The 18,857-nt window shown below is 41.3% G+C and overlaps 1 protein-coding gene across 3 annotated transcripts in view; it reads left to right on the top strand.

Annotated features, from left to right (window-relative positions):
- The window catches only part of PRPF4B (pre-mRNA processing factor 4B), a 40,774-nt gene continuing 21,917 nt past the window's right edge, over positions 1–18,857 (top strand). For all 3 annotated transcript variants that reach the window (XM_060163768.1, XM_060163769.1, XM_060163767.1), the window contains exons 1-3: positions 1–196; positions 7,364–8,563; positions 11,267–11,443. In XM_060163768.1, the coding sequence (XP_060019751.1) occupies positions 60–196; positions 7,364–8,563; positions 11,267–11,443 (1,514 nt within the window). In that variant the 5' untranslated portion in view covers positions 1–59. The remainder of the gene's footprint in view (positions 197–7,363; positions 8,564–11,266; positions 11,444–18,857) is intronic.

Genomic DNA, 18,857 nt, shown 5'->3' with positions numbered 1-18,857 from the left:
TTTTATATCCGGATTCTCCAAGCAATTCTGAGTTCCACGGTTCCCGACGCTGTCGGCACATGCGCGACGGCCCTGCTCCCTCTTCCTCCTCCTCCAGTGGCTTCCACCGTCCGGGCAGCCACCGCCACCGCCGCCCAGGAGTCAGGAAGTTCAAGATGGCCGCCGCGGAGGCTCAGTCGCTGCGGGAACAGCCAGAGTAAGTAGTCTAGGAGCGCGGAAGGCCGGCGCCCGGGGTCGGCCGAGGGGGAACGGGCGGAGAGCTGCCCGGGCGGGCGGGCGGGAAAGTTCGGGCCCTGGGGCCGTGGCCAAACTTTGCCTCCCGCGAGGCGTCGTGGGGCGCGGACGGGCGGCCTGCGCGCTCCGCTCGCCGGGAGGCCGCGGCTGCTGGGTGGAGGGCGGCCGGGCCTGCCGCGTCGTTGCCCCGGGAGGCGTGGGCGCGAGCGGCCTCTACAGGTCCCGAGCGCGCGGCTCCAGCGGGGGCGCGCCTGCCCGCCTGCAGTCCGCGGGGACGAGCGGGGCTCCCGGCGGCCTCGGTGCGGGCCCCCGAGCAGCAGGGCGGCGCGGGCGAGACCTGAGACCTTCCCTCCGCAGGCGGTTCCCCCGGTGCTTCTGCTGCCCTTGTCAGTCTTAGGACCTGAAAGCAGGGAGGAGAAGGGGTGCCGGGGCCGTGCTCCTTGACCACCCCAGAGCTGTAGTTTGCGGCTGGCGGGGTGCTTTCTCCTGCCACCCTGTACTCTACTCCAGCATCCACCCGATATCCCCCTCCCCCTCCCCCCCCGGCCTATTACTGCAATTTGCCAACTTGCAAACTTGAGACAAAGTAAGATCAAGTCCTCGGTTTTGAGGCCTAGCATTTTTGGCCTGAGTTTATAGTGCTTCTTTGGGAGTACGAGTGGAAGAAGTAGAAATTGTTAGCTACTTCCAAACCCAAGCACTTCATGTCTGTAATTAAGCTAATATAAGGATCGATGCGGCCGAGCGAAAACAGATTTGTACATGCTGCAGGGGTGACCGTTGCTTAACTAAAAGCAGTATCTTGTTTTTCGTGTGTTTGTTAGAAAACTCAAGAACCTAGAAGAGAATGGATTTTAAAACAGTATTCCTATATAGCGACCTTTGTTTTTGCATTCGCATTATCTGATTTGTTTCCTGACGTCTTAGGAAAGAGGTAGATACATTCTCCCAGCAACTTTGGACTGAGAGAGAGGAGAAATCTTTGCCACCAGCCAGCCCATCGCTTCATTGCTGTGCGTCCAGTTCTGGACTGCTCAGTCATTTGTTTTACTCAGCTAGACAGAGGTACTTACGAAGTTTGTCATTAGAGGCCTCTGAAAGCTGCTTTATTATCTTCACTTCAATTTGACTTAAAAGAGGGCAAATGGATTCCGAAGTTCTGGGTAGACTTTGCTTCTTTTTGTTTCTCCTCAAGTTCACAGTGAGGCCCAGTTCCAGTCTTCATGACAAGATGGTCCAAACCTTAGGCAACGCGGCTGATTTTTCTAGTAATCTGTTTAAAGTTCTGTAGTATGTCCATTTATTTGATTTCAGGAACAGTTCAGATTCCTTTTGAGGAGTGGCTCAGCCATGTTTATTTACATATTCAAATAACACTAGATTTAATAATATTTATTTTGGCCCCTGCAGTATGAATGACCCTGAGATAGTCTTTAATTCCACCTCCCCCCTCCTCGACACTTGTTTTGCATGGAATGTGTGGTCTGTGTGTGTCCCACTTTCACTTATTTGAAAATGTTTTGCCATAGAAAATGACAGTTTGCTAAGAAAGCAGGTACCCTGTTGGCTGCCCGCAGTGAATGCTGGAATGTAGTGTCTTAATAGTTTTTTTTTGAGGACACAGTGAGGAGTTCACAGTTGCATGGAGTCTATTCCAAGTGGAACATTTAGAAAAGGTAAACGTATAAAATAGTTTTAAGCTCCCTGAAGGCCTTTTAGTGGCTTTTACATTTGTCAGTCTCTTTAGTTCAGCCTTTTTCGATGGTTTTAAGCATTTAAATTTTTATATGCATTGACTTACTTGCACTTAACCAAGACCAGGTACTGAACAAATATCACCTCAGTCAATCCTTCTAACAACCCAACGGAGGTGGATACTGTTATTTCCCACATTTTACAGATGAGGAACCGGAAGTATGGAGAAATTAAGTTAGCTTGCCCAAGGTCACACTAAGTGACAGATGCAGGATTGAAACCCAGGCAGTCTAGTTCTAGAGCCCTGCTCCTGACTTCTGTACTGTCTGGTCCTTCGCTATACAGTGTGGCTCCTTTTAAAAATAGCCTTTAACATTTGAAATCATTTTTATTTATTTCCAGTGTCCTAGAAAGGTCCGTTTTCATGATATGACAGTTCTAACTCTTTGAAACTTAATATCCCACTTGGAAAAGGTGGGGGCAGAGGAAGGTTCGTTTTAAGACTAGTTGGTCTTTTGAATCCATTTTTGTTTTTACATCTACATAGAGAAACAGGCTTAATTATTTTCCTTATAAAATGCAGTGGCATTCATTTTGCTCCCCCTTGCCCCCAGCTGCAAAGCATGAATTGAATGCTTCCCAAATAAGATGTTATTAAGAATATTCTTTGAAAAAAATATGTGAAAGAGGAAGTTAAAATAACGCTAGAGGTTGGTAACTGGTCACTATTTTAAAGTTGTTCCGTGGCTATTTTCATGGTGCCAGATGCCCCAAGACCCTGGGTTGTTTGAAGGGTGAAACTTGTACAATGTATTTAACCAGACACGTGAATGAATACTGTTTAACACTTCCATACTGTCTGCACTTTGAATTCAGCTTTGTTTCCAAGTGAGATTTGAAGGATGTTACTCAGCTCTCAGTAAGTACTGGTTTATGACAAACCTGTTGTAGACCAGTTTAGTGTAGACATATACCTGCTAAATGTGTAGTGTTAGGTTGCAAGATGTAAATGTTAAAGTATAAATTTATGTATATGGAATTTATATATGTGTGTTTATTGTTAATATGAACCATCCAGGAAGATGATCAGGTTTCTTTACAAGAAACCTTTTCCTAAAGGTTTAGTAGAGCGTTGTTGATAATGAACCTAAATTAACTGACCTAGCACAAGCTCGTGCATTATGTGTGATATGTTACGAGTTCACTTACTCGTTGAGTTCAAGTTTCCCTGGTTTACCTAGTCAGACTTCACTCGTTATTTTCTTTGAAATTTGCCTTGAGAGATCAACGGAAGAGGCGGAAGGTCTGCTCTCTGCCTAACCCCAGTATAGGAGAACTCGGGTTAGTTATTAAGGTTAACCTAGCCTGGCCCTAAGGCACTGGTAGCGTTTCATTAGCAGCCTACTCATTATTTCTTGAATTACATTCATTAAGTTACAAGGAAAACTGGGGTCACTCATGGGAATGACTGTTTAGTAACATTGGGAACCGCGATGTCAGTCTTCATTCTCAGAGGCTTTAGGAGCTTGATTTTCTTTTGAAGGAAATTACTTCCTCTGTGGGTAAACTCTTTTTTTTTTTTTTTTTTTTTTTGCGGTACGCGGGCCTCTCCCATTGCGGAGCACAGGCTCTGGACGCGCAGGCTCAGTGGCCATGGCTCACGGGCCCAGCCGCTCCGCGGCATGCAGGATCTTCCCGGACCCGGGCACGAACCCGCGTCCCCTGCATCGGCAGGCGGACTCTCAACCACTGCGCCACCAGGGAAGCCCCCTGTGGGTAAACTCTTAAGAATTTTGATTTGAAACTCCTTGGAAGACTTGTAAATTATAGGAAGCATTGGAAAAGGGTTAAAAGAGCAGATTTTTCTGCGGAAGGTGGTTAAATTTAAATCGTTTGAGGGTATTGCCGTCAAGAAATAGGCATGTGCACTGTATGGGGCACTGGGGGTGTAAGTGAGTGAAAAGTGTTCACCGTCAAGAGCTGCGAGTGCAGGTGCAGACAGTGTAAACCAGCTGTAGTCAGTGATACCGTTTCTATATGTTACTCTATGTAGATTGTTTCTTTGACACAACAAATACTTACTGAGTACCTGCTCTAGGTTAGATCATCTTATGGGCCTCAGGGATAGAGCATCGGGCTAAACAGATTCAGATCCTGCCCTCTTAGGGCTTGTGTTACAATGGGGAGAGATGAATAAGAATTCTATTAAGTGGAGGGCAGTTAAGCAGAGAAAGCGCATCTGTGTGGGCTAGGGTGGGGTAGCAGTTAAAAGGAACTGGCCCGGAGGCCTGGCTGAGGAAGTGTAATTTGAGCAAAGGCCTGAGGTGGGCGAGGGGCAGCAGCTCTGTGTCTGGGGGAAGCGTGCCAGGCCCTTTGGTGGGAGAGCCCCTGCTGTGGGAGGAGAGCAGTGAAGGTGGGAGGGAACGAGGGGTTCAGGGTGGTGGACAGGTTGGGCTGATAGTATAAGACTCATAGAGAGTTTAAGTTTTTCCTCTGAATAAGGTAGGAAACAGTAGTCAGTTTTCAGAGTGGTGACATGATCTGACATTTTAAAAGCATCTTTGAGCAAATGCAAGAGCTCTGACTTTGAATGTAATACCAGCCTTCTCACCAGCTTGAGATACACCTGCCCTTAGGCGAGTCCCGTCCACCTCCTTGAACGTGAAGTCTCATCTGTCCTGGGGACATAGGCAGAGGCAGTACTTCTTGAGCACTTTGTGTGACAGTTTAATTTGTATGAACTCATTGCTGCGACTCATTGCTGCGACAAACCTGTGATTTGCCAGTACTGTTATGTCCCCCGTTTTTACAGTGGAGGAAACTGAGGCACAGGGGAGTAGCTCGTCTAAGGTCACATTAGAGGTGTCCCATTGCAGGCAGCGTTGGAACAAGGCCGTTTGACTTGAGGATCCTCGCTCCCGCCAGGATTCCTTAAAATAACTTCTTAGTGTCTGTCTGCAGCTGCACAGTATCCACAGTGGGGAGCACATTTATCCAGTGTCTGAACAATAAGAACAACTTACTTTTGGGGCCCTAGGGTTGTGCTAGGCCTCGCTATCCTTGATGTCTGTTAACCAGCACTGTGCTGTCCTTACTGCGTGCCTTGAGGTGGGTACTGCTCCTTTCTCCATCAAGCTTAAACTCACCTAAGGCCACACGACTAGTAAGTAGTGAGACCAGGAACTGAGCCCAGGTAGTCTGGCTCTGGAGACCTTACCACCCAACTCTCCTTTTTCTTGAGGATACTTAGAGGGTCTTCAGATGGTTTGAGTTTGTTTTTTTGCTGCACTGTGCAGCTTGTGGGATTTTAGGTCCCCAACCAGGGATTAAACCCAGGCCCTTGGCTGTGAGAGCATGGAGTCCTAACCACTGGACCACCAGGGAATTCCCTAGATCGGGGTCCCCAACTCCCCGGCTGCGGACCGTTACTGGTGCGCCGGTCCGTGGCCTGTTAGGAACCGGGCCGCACAGCAGGAGGTGAGCGAGCGAAGCTTCATCTGCCGCTCCCCATGGCTCCCCGTGGCTCCCCGTCGCTCGTGTTTCTGCCTGAACCATCCCCCGCTACCCCGTCCGTGGAAAACCTGTCTTCCATGAAACCGGTCCCTGGTGCCAAAAAGATTGGGGACCGCTGCCCTACATTGTTTGGGTTTTAGCTTATTGACTAGAATTTTGTACTTCGGACACTGAGATTTTATATACCTGAAAACCCTTCCCGGCCTTAAAAAGGTTCTCTGTACCTACTTCTGTATCTTGAATTAGCCTAGTTCTGTTTTTCTCAAGCTTTTCTCTCTGTAACTCAAGGTTCAGAAAAACCGACACATAGCTCACCTTCTAGACTGTGGGCTGGGAGATTCTAGGGAAGGGAGGTGGTTACCTGTATGAGGTTGTAGTCTATACAAGGATCAAAGTTGAAATGTCTTTGTATCTTCACCCTAAATCTGTGATTTTTCCCCCCTCCTTGATAAAGCCATGTTGGTTTTTTCTTTTTTAAACACAAAAATTACACTTTCCTTTTCCAAATCTCTGAGAAAATTTGATGATCCCAGAACACTACTTCATCTATCCTGTGTCTTCTTATACCACATCTGAGAGACGTCAGGCCAGACTAAACCTGAGTCAGCTGCAGACACGGCTCCCTCTGCAGCATTGTTTAATACTTTCTCCTTTCCCACAGTGCATAGTGCCAGAAACGGACATTGGCAGCCTGGCACCCCAAATTCAAAGTTCGTGCCATGTGGTAGTTGTATGTTCTCCATGTTCTCCACACCCCCTCATTGTTGTGAGCGAGTAACTTCACAAGCATGCTGTGCTGTGTTGGCTGCTCGCCCCGCCCCTCATCCCCCAAGTGTATTGAAGACTGAGACCTGGCTGGAGGACCATAACAGCAGTATCATTACAGACCATCCATCCAGTAGCTTAACCTTGCAGTTCCTGAGCCTCTGACTGTCTCAACCGTGTGCTTCCAGAATCCCATACTATATCTTTTCATCTGGAATTGGTCCGCTTGAGATCTTAACCTCCGTTAGACCAGTCTCTTCCACAAGTTTGACGCCCTGGTAACACTGATCTTTTTTCCTTTATCTAAAGTACCCCTTAACCCTTGTGGTTAATTTCTTACTCATTCTTTAGGACAGTGTTACTCACCCTTTTTTTTTTTCTTTTTTTTGCGGTACGTGGGCCTCTCACTGCTGTGGCCTCTCCCGTTGCGGAGCACAGGCTCCAGACGCACAGGCTCAGCGGCCATGGCTCATGTGGGATCTTCCCGGACCGGAGCACGAACCCGTGTCCCCTGCTTCGGCAGGCGGACTCTCAACCACTGCACCACCAGGGAAGCCCAACTTTGAAGTTTTTAACCCTCGGGATGTGTTTACAATATCAACATCAGCCATCAGCCGCCTGTGCACATCGAAGGGACTGCTGCTTTTGGGTGTAGCTCTGTATTGGCTCTAGAGATTTAAATATATATATATTTCTGAATCCAAGTGGAGAAGGAGATGAGTGTCCCAATATATGTCATTACTAATGTTTTACGGAAAAAGAAAATGGGAGGGGGGGTTCCTTTGGTGTTGAGTTGTGTGGGAAATGCTGGTTTAAAAACCAAGTTACTCGAGTGACTGTTTAAGGAAGTCATCATTAACAATTTGTTGCACCTGGTTTGGATTCCCTTCCTTATTCTATTAAGTATAATTATGTTAACCTACCCCATTATGTATTTCCTGTAATACTTTTGGTATTTGAGTTCAACCATTAGAAACAAATTAAAGTTAAATCACTGTTCAACTCAGTTCTTGCCATATACCTTTGAAATAAAATATTTGTGACTAACTTCTTGTATCCCATTGAGATGTATTTTTTTATCATTGCTATTATTTTGTTATGATTCTGAATGCTTGATAAATGATGTGACTTTTAAATGTGTTTGATACATTTATAGGATGGAAGATGCTGATAATTCTGAAAAGAGTGTAAATGAAGAAAATGGAGAAGTATCAGAAGACCAATCTCAAAATAAGCACAGTCGTCACAAAAAAAAGAAGCATAAACACAGAAGTAAACATAAGAAACATAAACATTCTTCAGAAGAAGACAAGGATAAAAAACATAAACATAAGCATAAACATAAGAAACACAAAAGAAAAGAGGTTATTGATGCTTCTGACAAAGAAGGTATGTCTCCAGCAAAAAGAACTAAACTTGATGATTTAGCTTTGCTGGAAGACTTGGAGAAACAGAGGGCCTTGATTAAAGCTGAACTTGATAATGAGTTAATGGAAGGAAAGGTCCAGTCTGGCATGGGGCTCATATTACAAGGCTATGAGTCTGGCTCTGAAGAGGAGGGGGAGATTCATGAAAAGGCACGAAATGGAAATAGGTCTAGTACTAGATCTTCAAGTACGAAGGGGAAACTTGAACTTATGGACAATAAAAATAGTACAAAAAAACGAAGTAAAAGCAGATCCAAAGAACGGACTAGACATAGGTCTGATAAAAAGAAAAGTAAGGGAGGTGTGGAAATAGTTAAAGAGAAGGCGACGAGGAGCAAGTCAAAGGAGAGGAAGAAGTCCAAAAGTCCCTCCAAACGAAGCAAGTCTCAAGATCAGGCAAGAAAGTCCAAGTCTCCTACCCTCAGAAGGCGCTCTCAAGAGAAGATTGGGAAGGCCAGATCTCCTGCCGATGACAAGGTGAAAATTGAAGATAAAAGTAAGTCAAAAGATAGGAAAAAATCCCCAATTATAAATGAAAGTAGAAGTCGTGATCGAGGCAAAAAATCTAGATCCCCAATTGACTTGAGAGGTAAATCCAAAGACAGAAGGTCACGGTCCAAAGAGAGAAAATCGAAAAGGTCTGAAACTGATAAAGAGAAGAAGCCAATTAAATCTCCCTCTAAAGATGCTTCCTCTGGGAAAGAAAATAGGTCACCCAGTAGAAGACCTGGTCGTAGTCCCAAAAGAAGAAGTTTGTCTCCGAAACAACGTGATAAGTCAAGAAGAAGTCGATCTCCACTCTTAAACGATAGAAGGTCTAAGCAAAGCAAGTCACCTTCTCGAACTCTGTCTCCTGGTAGGAGAGCCAAGAGCCGATCCTTGGAAAGAAAACGCAGGGAGCCTGAACGGAGACGCCTTTCTTCGCCAAGGTAACTTGACTGCAAAGCTGTATTGCAGCAGATTTCAGAGGAGAAACTAAAACTTGTGGACAATAAAAATGAGATGGTAATGAGTTTTATAGTGTTATGTATAACCCTGTCCACTAACTATATTAATGTTTGCACTTTTTTGTCAGTATCTTGACTCTAGGTGATTTTTAATTTTATTGACATTTTAAAAGTTCTTAATTTAGTATTTGACGTGCAGAATCACTCCTTTAAATCCAAGTAATTTGGCTGATAAGTCTATGTGTGCCCATTTTATGGGTAAGGAGATTGTATAGTTCCAGAGTAGGGATTCTTCTTTGAACAGTATGGGCTGACAGTTTAAAAAATGGAGGTATCCGTTTAAGGATTGTGATCTGTCCATTCTTTTGAATTGACATGATTTTGAATTCTGACAATATGATTGGAACTACAGTTGTCTTTTTTGGTCCCCAAAATATAATTAAATTAAAACTGGAAGTTTTTTTCTGTTACTAATTCATATACTTGTAATCTCATTGAAAAAAATAAATAGTACCTCTTAAGTTTAGGAAGAATAGTGTAAAGTGATTTTATTTTTTATCAATAATAATGAAAATACTTCATATACATTTGGTCCATCAGTTCTTTTCTCATAAGTTCTCATGATTGTCTCTCATGAAGTGGAGTGATCCTCATACTTAATTTTTTTTTGGTCATTTTTTTTTCACATCTTTATTGGAGTATAATTGCTTTACAATGTTGTGTTAGTTTCTGCTGTACAACAAATTGAATCAACTATATGTATACATATATCCCCATATCCCCTCCCTCTTGAGCCTCCCTCCCACCCTCCCTATCCCACCCTTCTAGGTGGTCACAGAGCACCAAGCTGATCTCCCTGTGCCATGCGGCTGCTTCCCACTAGCTATCTGTTTTACATTTGGTAGTGTATATATGTCCATGCCACTCTCTCACTTCGTCCCAGCTTGCCCTTCCCCCTCCCCGTGTCCTCAAGTCCGTTCTCCACATCTGCGTCTTTATTCCTATCCTGCCACTAGGTTCATCAGTACTGCTTTTTTAGTTTCCATATATAGTTGTTAGCATACGGTATTCGTTTTTCTCTTTCTGACTTAATACAGAGTGAAGTAAGTCATACTTAATTTATAAATGAGAAAATAGATTGAGAGGTTATCTAACTTACCTAGGGTCATAGAACTGATGAGTAAAGGCACAGAAGGGATTTTGGCGGAGAGGGGAGGGTGTTGTTTAGATTAGTCCAAAAGCTACTTTAGAAACTGATTTTTTAATGTCTTTATATTCAGTAATTAGACATGAGAAATTACCAACCAAGTTTCTAAAAGAATGTCGGTTTATACCATGCAAAGATAACTCTGAATTCCTAGCCATCTACTGTTGCATGTTAATGTTTCCTGTGTATGGGTATAAATCTGAACTGGCCTTGAAGTTTAAATAAATCATCCTATGTTTTGAGAAGCTTCAAGAATGCTATTTTCAAAGTGCTGTATCTTAAGAGATCCTGTTGAGTCTTCTAAGCAGTGTAATGAAATGGCTCTGCCTGCAGCTCTGTGGAGACAGTGTTGCTGGTGTTATCTGACGTCGTTCTTAAGGTCCTGTTCTCTTTCTGTTGCTTTCAGTTTGAAAAGGAAATTCTGAGGAGGAGTTTATCAAGGACTAGAGTTGAATATTTGAAACAAATTTTTATTTTTAGTTGCAGAAGAGATACATGCTAATTAAAGAGAAATTTAAATCGTGCTGGAAGCCTGTAAATTCACTTTTTCCATCCCTCCTCTGCTGCCACTCCAAAGAAGACTGTCTCTTTCTAGCCCCTTTACTATGCACATACAATTGTATGTATGCGTTTTTTCTTAAAAATAGGATTCATACTATTTATGTTAACAGTGATTTTCTTTTTTCATGAAACACTTCTGTGACAATACATAAGGATCGTTTTTAATTCTTCATATATCAATAATAGCAACATGGTATTTCACAGCGTAGATGTACCATAATATATTTAACCATTCCCTTGTTGAAACTGACGAAAGTTGAGGTTGGTTCCAGTTTTTCATGATTGTTTGCAAAGACATCCATTGGTTCTGTGTTAAGTTTCTTTTAGAATAGATTCATAGAAGTGGAATTGCAGTCTGAGATTATGTACATTTACATTTTAGAAAGTTAACTGCCACATTTCCTTCCAGATAAGTTATACCAATATTTACTTCGATGACTAGGTGGACTGTCCTTTTCCCTAAACTCTTACCTGTATTTCCTCTTCTGAGGTTAATGTTGACTTTTAAGGGGGGTTTTATTCTTAACTGATAACATTAAAAATAAGGCTCTTAATTGCAAAAATGTCAAAAATTTAAAAAGAAAACAGTATTCAAACCAAGGGAATGGAATATTATTACTCACTTGGGCAAGTTTTATTTGTTTATCTGAAATTAAAATCAGTGGCTTTAACAATACGAATAATCTTTAATAATTCTTCAAATTGTGAGACCAGAGGAAATAGACCTTCTATTGTGTGTCTGCCGTAACACCAGATGTCACTGTGATCATCTGAATTTTTGTTATAAAACTTATTAATCTGTGTTTACTACCTTTAGGTTAATGTGCCCTTTCTTCAAGTGTTCTTTACATGCAGAAGAAATTCATTTATTCTGATTTGATTTATTCTTCTTTGAACTTGTATTTGGTCCCCTTAAGAACACGACCTCGAGATGACATCCTCAGTAGGCGGGAAAGGTCAAAAGATGTCAGCCCAATCAGTAGGTGGTCTCCAGCCCGAAGAAGAGCCAGTAGATCTCCTGTTAGGAGGAGGTCCCGCTCCCCCCTCAGACGGAGCCGATCTCCCAGAAGAAGAAGCCGGTCTCCTCGGAGAAGGTAAAGATACCCGTTTGATCCGTCAAACTCTGACTGTTTTTGAAGCTCAGTTGGTAGGTTTTCTTAACAAACAGTTTTCTCTGAAAAATTGTAGCTGTGACGCCATATAGTTTTCTATTACCAACGTGTGATGTTTCACACACACTGATTTTTCTTTAATAGAGTTTTCCTTCAAATTTATATAAATCCATGTTCGTTAAAAACACAATCTTTTTTTTTTTTTTAAGTAGGACATTTTTTTTCCTGTTTTAAAGAGAGATAAATACTAAATGAACTAGGCTTATGATTTTTCTTTTAACTAGCAGGCTAGATCACAGTAATAAATAAGTATCCCGTCATTCCATAGTTGCAGCTCTGTATTTATTTTTCTGTGAACTTGTATTTGGTCCTCTTAAGAACACGACTTGGAGATGATGTCCTCAGTAGACGTGAAAGACTCTTTGGGTGAAGATCTCTTTTAACTCACAGCAGTAGAAACCAGTCTTTATGTATGTATCTTTGAATGTTTTTTTTTTTTTTTTTTTTTTTTTTTTTGGCGGTATGTGGTCCTCTCACTGTTGTGGCCTCCCCTGTTGCGGAGCACAGGCTCCAGACGCGCAGGCTCAACGGCCATGGCTCACAGGCCCAGCCGCTCCACAGCATGTGGAATCTTCCCGGACCGGGGCACAAACCCGCGTCCCCTGCATCGGCAGGTGTACTCTCAACCACTGCGCCACCAGGGAAGCCCTCTTTGAATGTTTTTGTGTACTAGATTCTCAGAAGTGGAAATGCCTTGATAGTGTGTTTGTCTAAATTTTTTTAAGTTATTGCCATATGTTTTGGTTTCATTAGTTTTTTTAATACTGTTCCTCACACGTTTCTGTTCTGCCCAGTTTCATCACATTTCTTGCAGATGGACATGGTCGAGGTTAATGTAATCATTGTGATCGTATACATACCGTTCATTCCAGAGCAAGCAGTCGGTGGGAGAGGGGAAGAGAGGACTCTCATGCTCCCAGCCTTCTGGCTCCAAGCTGACGGTAGTTTGCGTAGGATTTGCTTCCCTTTTCCAGAGTCCCTTGTTCTTCTCTGACATTGTGATTCCGTTTCCTGTATCCAGTTTCTTGCTTTACCTCCTTCTTCGCTAATGCATCTCCAATAGCTTTTTGAGGAAAGTGAACATAAAGGACAATTTTGGGGAACTGTGTCTCTAAAAAATGCCTGTTATTCTCATTGCTGATTTATCAAGGAATAGAATTCTAGTTTGAGATCATTTTCTTAAGAATTTTTAAACTGTTATTCCACTGATTTCTAGCTTCCCTTATTGCTATTCAGAAGTCCTCCTCTGATAAGAGGGCGTTTCTTTATAGGACTTGCTTTTTTCTTTCTCTTTTTATAAGAAATGTCCTGTGTTCCGAAATTTCACTGTAATAATGCCTTGATGAGCAGCTCCTTCTTTTCCACTTATTTTGCGGGGCACTAGATAGGCCCTTTAAAGCAGGGAGATTATGGCTGCCTGTACTGGGAAATTTTCTCATGTTTTTGTTTGCTTTCTCCCCCATTATTTTCTGGATTTTTTCCAATTAGACCTTATAAATTGTTACACTGACTTCCCCCTCTCATCTTTTTTTTTTAAATTTATTTTATTTTATTTTTATACAGCAGGTTCTTTTATGTCATTCCCAAACTCCACCACCACTGCCCCCCACCGCTTTCCCCTCTGTTGTCCATACGTTTGTTCTCTACATATGTGTCTCTATTTCTGCCCTTCAGACCAGTTCATCTGTACCATTTTTCTAGGTTCCACATACATGCGTTAATATACGATATTTGTTTATCTCTTTCTGACTTACTTCACTCTGTCAGTCTCTAGATCCATCCACGTCTCTACAAATGACCCAATTTCATTCTTTTTTATGGCTGAGTAATATTTCCATTGTATATATGTACCACATCTTCTTTATCCATTCGTCTGTCGATGGACATTTAGGTTGCTTCCATGACCTGGCTATTGTAGGTACTGCTGCAATGAACATTGGGGTGCACGTGTCTTTTTGAATTATGGTTTTCTTGGGTATATGCCCAGTAGTGGGATTGCTGGGTCATATGGTAATTCTATTTTTAGTTTTTTAAGGAACCTCCATACTGTTCTCCATAGTGATTGTATTAATTTACATTCCCACCAACAGTGCAAGAGGGTTCCCTTTTCTCCACACCCTCTCCAGCATTTGTTGTTTATAGATTTTCTGATGATGCCCATTCTAACTGGTGTGAGGTGATACTTCATTGTAGTTTTGATTTGCATTTCACTAATAATTAGTGATGTTGAGCAGCTTTTCACGTGCTTCTCGGCCATCTGTATGTCTTTGGAGAAATGTCTATTTAGGTCTTCTGCCCATTTTTGGATTGGGTTGTTTGTTTTTTTAATATTGAGCTGCATGAGTTTTTTATATATTTTGGAGATTAATCCTTTGTTGATTAGTTTGCAAATATATTCTCCCATTCTGAGGGTTGTTTTTTCGTTTTGTTTATGGTTTCCTTTGCTGTGCAAAAGCCTTGAAGTTTCATTAGGTCCCATTTGTTTATTTTTGTTTTTATTCCCATTACTCTAGGAGGTGGATCAAAAAAGATCTTGCTGTGATTTATGTCAAAGAGTGTTTTGCTTATGTTTTCCTCTAAGAGTTTTATAGTCTCTGGTCTTACATTTAGGTCTCTAATCCATTTTGAGTTTATTTTTGTGTATGGTGTTAGGGAGTGTTCTAATTTCATTCTTTTACATGTAGCTGTCCAGTTTTCCCAGCACCACTTATTGAAGAGACTGTCTTTTCTGCATTGTATATCCTTGCCTCCTTTGCCATTGATTAGTTCACCATAGGTGTGTCGGTTTATCTCTGGGCTTTATATCCTGTTCCATTGATCTATATTTCTGTTTCTGTGCCAGTACCATATTGTCTTGATTACTGTAGCTTTGTAATATAGTCTGATTCCTCCATCTCCGTGTTTTTCCCTCAAGACTGCTTTGGCTATTCGGGGTCTTTTGTGTCTCCATACAGATTTTAAGATTTTTTGTTCTAGTTCTGTAAAAAGTGCCACTGGTAATTTGATAGGGATTGCATTGAATCTCTAGATTGCTTTGGGTAATGTAGAAATTTTCTCAATATTGATTCTTCCATCCAAGAACATGGTATATGTTTCCATCTGTTTGTGTCATTTTTGATTCCTTTCATCAGTGTCTTATAGTTTTCTGAGTACAGGTCTTTTATCTCCTTAGGTAGGTTTATTCCTAGGTATTTTATTTTTGTTGCAATGGTGAATGGAATTGTTTCCTTAATTTCTCTTTCTGATATTTAGTTGTTAGTGTATAGGAATGCAAGAGATTTCAGTGCATTAATTTTGTATCCTGCAACTTTACCAAATGCATTGCTTAGCTCTAGTAGTTTTCTGGTGGCATCTTTAGGATTATCTATGTATAGTATCATGTCATCTGCAGACAGTGACAATTTTACTTCTTCTTTTCCAATTTGTATTCTTTTTATTTCTTTTTCTTCTCTGATTGCTGTGGCTAGGACTTCCAAAACTATGTTGAATAATAGTGGTGAGAGTGGACATCCTTGTCTTGTTCCTGATCTTAGAGGAAATGCTTTCAGTTTTTCACCATTGAGAATGATGTTTGCTGTGGGTTTGTCATATATGGCCTTTATTAAGTTGAGGTTGGTTCCCTCTATGCCCACTTTCTACAGAGTTTTTATCATAAATGGGTGTTGAACTTTGTCAGAAGCTTTTTCTGCATCTCTTGAGGTGATCATATGGTTTTTCTCCTTCAGTTTGTTAGTATGGTGTATCACATTGATTGATTTGCATATATTAAAGAATTCTTTCATCCCTGGGATAAATCCCACTTGATCATGGTGTATGATCCTTTTAATGTGTTGTTGGATTCCATTTGCTAGTATTTTGTTGAGGATTTTTGCATCTGTATTCATCAGTGATTTTGGTCTGTGATTTTTTTTTTTTGTAGTTTCTTTGTCTGGTTTTGGTATCAGGGTGATGGTGGCCTCATAGAATGAGTGTGGGAGTGTTCCTTCCTCCGCAGTTTTTTGGAAGAGTTTGAGAAGGATGGGTGTTAGCTCTTCTCTAAATGTTTGATAGAATTCACCTGTGAAGCCATCTGGTCCTGGACTTTTGTTTGTTGGAAGATTTTTGATCACAGTTTCAATTTCATTACTTGTGATTGGTCTGTTCATATTTTCTGTTTCTTCCTAGTTCATTCTTAGAAGGTTATACCTTTCTAAGAATTTGCCCATTTCTTCCAGGTTGTCCATTTTATTGGCATAGAGTTGCTTGTAGTAGTCTCTTATGATGCTTTGTATTTCTGTGGTGTCCATTGTAACTTCTTTTCATTTCTAATTTTATTGATTTGAGTCCTCTTCCTCTTTTTCTTGATGAGTCTGGCTAAAGGTTTATCAATTTTGTTTATCTTCTCAAAGAACCAGCTTTTAGTTTTATTGATCTTTGCTATTGTTTTCTTTGTTTCTATTTCATTTATTTCTGCTCTGATCTTTATGATTTCTTTCCTTCTACTAACTTTGGGTTTTGTTTGTTCTTCTTTCTCTAGTTCCTTTAGGTGCAAGGTTAGATTGTTTATTTGAGATTTTTCTTGTTTCTTGAGGTAGGCTTGTATTGCTATAAATTTCCCTCTTAGAACTGCTTTTGCTGCATCCCATAGGTTTTTGGATCGTCGTGTTTTCATTGTCATTAGTCTCCAGGTATTGTTAGATTTCCTCTTTGATTTCTTCAGTGACTCTCTTGGTTATTTAGTAGCGTATTGTTTACCCTCCATGTGTTTGTGTTTTTTACGTTCTTTTCCCTGCAATTGATTTCTAATCTCATAGCATTGTGGTCGGAAATGATGCTTGTTGTGATTTCAATTTTCTTAAATTTACTGAGGTTTGATTTGTGACCCAAGTTTTGATCAATCCTGGAGAATGTTCTGTGTGCACTTGAGAAGAAAGTGTAATCTGCTGTTTTGGGATGGAATGTCCTTTAAATATCAATTAAATCTATCTGGTCTCTTGTGTCATTTAAAGTTTGTGTTTCCTTATTAATTTTCTGTCTGGATGATCTATCCATTGGTGTAAGTGAGGTGTTTAAGTCCCCCACTATTATTGTGTTACTGTCAATTTCCTCTTTTATAGCTATTAACAGTTGTCTTATGTATTGAGGTGCTGCTATGTTGGGTGCGTGAATATTTATAATTGTTTTCTCGGAGTGATCCCTTGACCATTATGTAGTGTCCTTCCTTGTCTCTTGTAACATTCTTTATTTTTAAGTCTGTTTTATCTGATGTGAGTATTGCTACTCCAGCTTTCATTTGATTCCATTTGCATAGAGTATCTTTTTCCATCCCCTCACTTTCAGTCTGTTTGTGTCCCTAGGTCTGAAGTGGGTCTCTTGTAGACAGCATATATATGGGTCTTGTTTTTGTATCCATTCAGCAAGCCTGTGTCTTTTGGTGGGAGCATTTAATCCTTTCACGTTTAAGGTAATTATCGATACTTGTCTTCCTATTACCGTTTTCTTAATTGTTATGGGTTTGTTTTTGTAGGTCCTTTTCTTCTCTTGTGTTTCCCACTTAGAGAAGTTCCTTTAGCATTTGTTGTAGGGCTGGTTTGATAGGCTGAATTCTCTTAGCTTTTGCTTGTCTGTAAAGCTTTTGATTTCTCCATCGAATCTGAATGAGATCTTTGCTGGGTAGAGTAATATTGATCGTAGGTTCTTCCCTTTCATCACTTTGAATATATCGTGCTACTCCCTTCTGGCTTGTAGAGTTTCTGCTGAGAAATCAGCTGTTAACCTTATGGGAGTTCCCTTATATGTTATTTGTCATTTTTCCCTTGTTGATTTCAATAATGTTTGTTTCTCCTTGGGTTTATCCTGCCTGGGACTCTGTGCTTCCTGGACTTGGGTGGCTATTTCCTTTCCCATGTTAGGGAAATTTTTGACTATAACCTCTTCAGATATTTTCTCGGGTCATTTCTCTCTCTCTTCTCCTTCTGGGACCCCTATGATGCAAATGTTGTTGTGTTTAATGTTATCCCAGAGGTCTCTTAGGCTGTCTTCATTTCTTTTCATTCTTTTTTCTTTATTCTGTTCCACAGCAGTGAATTCCTCCATTCTGTCTTCCTTGTCACTTATCCGTTGTTCTGCCTCAGTTATTCTGCTATTGATTCCTTCTAGTATATTTTTCATTTCAGTTATTATATTGGTCATCTCTGTTTGTTTGTTCTTTAATTCTTCTAGGCCTTTGTTAAACATTTCTTGCATCTTCTCGATCTTTGCCTCCATTCTTTTTCCAACATCCTGGATCATCTTCACTATCATTATTCGGAATTCTTTTTCTGGATGGTTGCCTATCTCTCCTTCATTTAGTTGTTCTTCTGGGGTTTTATCTTGTTCCTTCATCTGGTACGAAGTCTCTGCCTTTTCATTTTGTCTCTCTTTCTGTGAATGTGTTTCTCGTTCATCTTTTATGTTTGTCCTTTTGTTCTACTTTCAGTCTTGAGAAGCTTTCTCAATCTGCCTTCTTACCTTTCTGTTGATTTTGTTTTTCTCCCTTCTGCACACTCATAATTTTTTAAATTTCCAAGACCTTGTTGGCTGTTTTTTAATAACATTTTACTCTCATTTTATGGAAGTAGCATCTTTATGTCATAGATGATAATGAGTCTATTTTGTGGAGCTTTTCTTCTCTGTAGTCTCTCCTCTTCCCTGTGTATTGTTTCTACCCAGATTTCTTTGGCTGCTTGTTTGCCTTTTCATTTGAGGACTTTCCTCCACCAGGTGGATCCTCCCTTGCTGCCTATTCTGATTCATCTGCCTATCGTCTCCATGAGAGTAGGATCTTAGGTCTCTGACCAGGGATGGAACCTGGTCCCCCTGACGTGGAAGTACAGAGTCCTAACCACTGGACTGCCAGGAGAGTCGCAGATGACTGTTTATTTATTTATTTTTCTATTCTGGTTTAGAACGCTAGATGGAAGCTTTCTTCCATTCGGACAACCTGGAACTTGTGGTTTGGTGGCGGATTAGCGTATCAGTGACTGTAGATCTTTCCTTTTGGGCTTGTGAGTTTTCCAGAATCTCCTCATCTGCTGGAGAGTAAGACATGGCTGCCAGTAGAGTTCTGGTCCTAAATAATGTGGGTCCCCCCTTAACCCTTCTCTTCCCAGTGCAGTGCCCTCCAGTACCGTGGGCCAGTTTTCACAACCACCACTACCTCTCTGTAAAGTGAATATTAAGTTTCCTGCGGTAGTGTGGGGAGGGGCAGCCGGTGGCATTCTCCACTGAGTCAGAAAGGGGAATATACCAAGTCAAGCTGTTCCTAAAGGATTTCAGCCAAGTCTCTTTAGCTTTTCCCTTGTACTCCATCCTTCAG

This window comes from Lagenorhynchus albirostris, chromosome 10 (genome assembly GCF_949774975.1).
Source record: "Lagenorhynchus albirostris chromosome 10, mLagAlb1.1, whole genome shotgun sequence".
Taxonomy (NCBI): domain Eukaryota; kingdom Metazoa; phylum Chordata; class Mammalia; order Artiodactyla; family Delphinidae; genus Lagenorhynchus; species Lagenorhynchus albirostris.
Note: the sequence above shows the minus strand (reverse complement) of the source record. Positions and strands in the feature narration are given on the sequence as shown.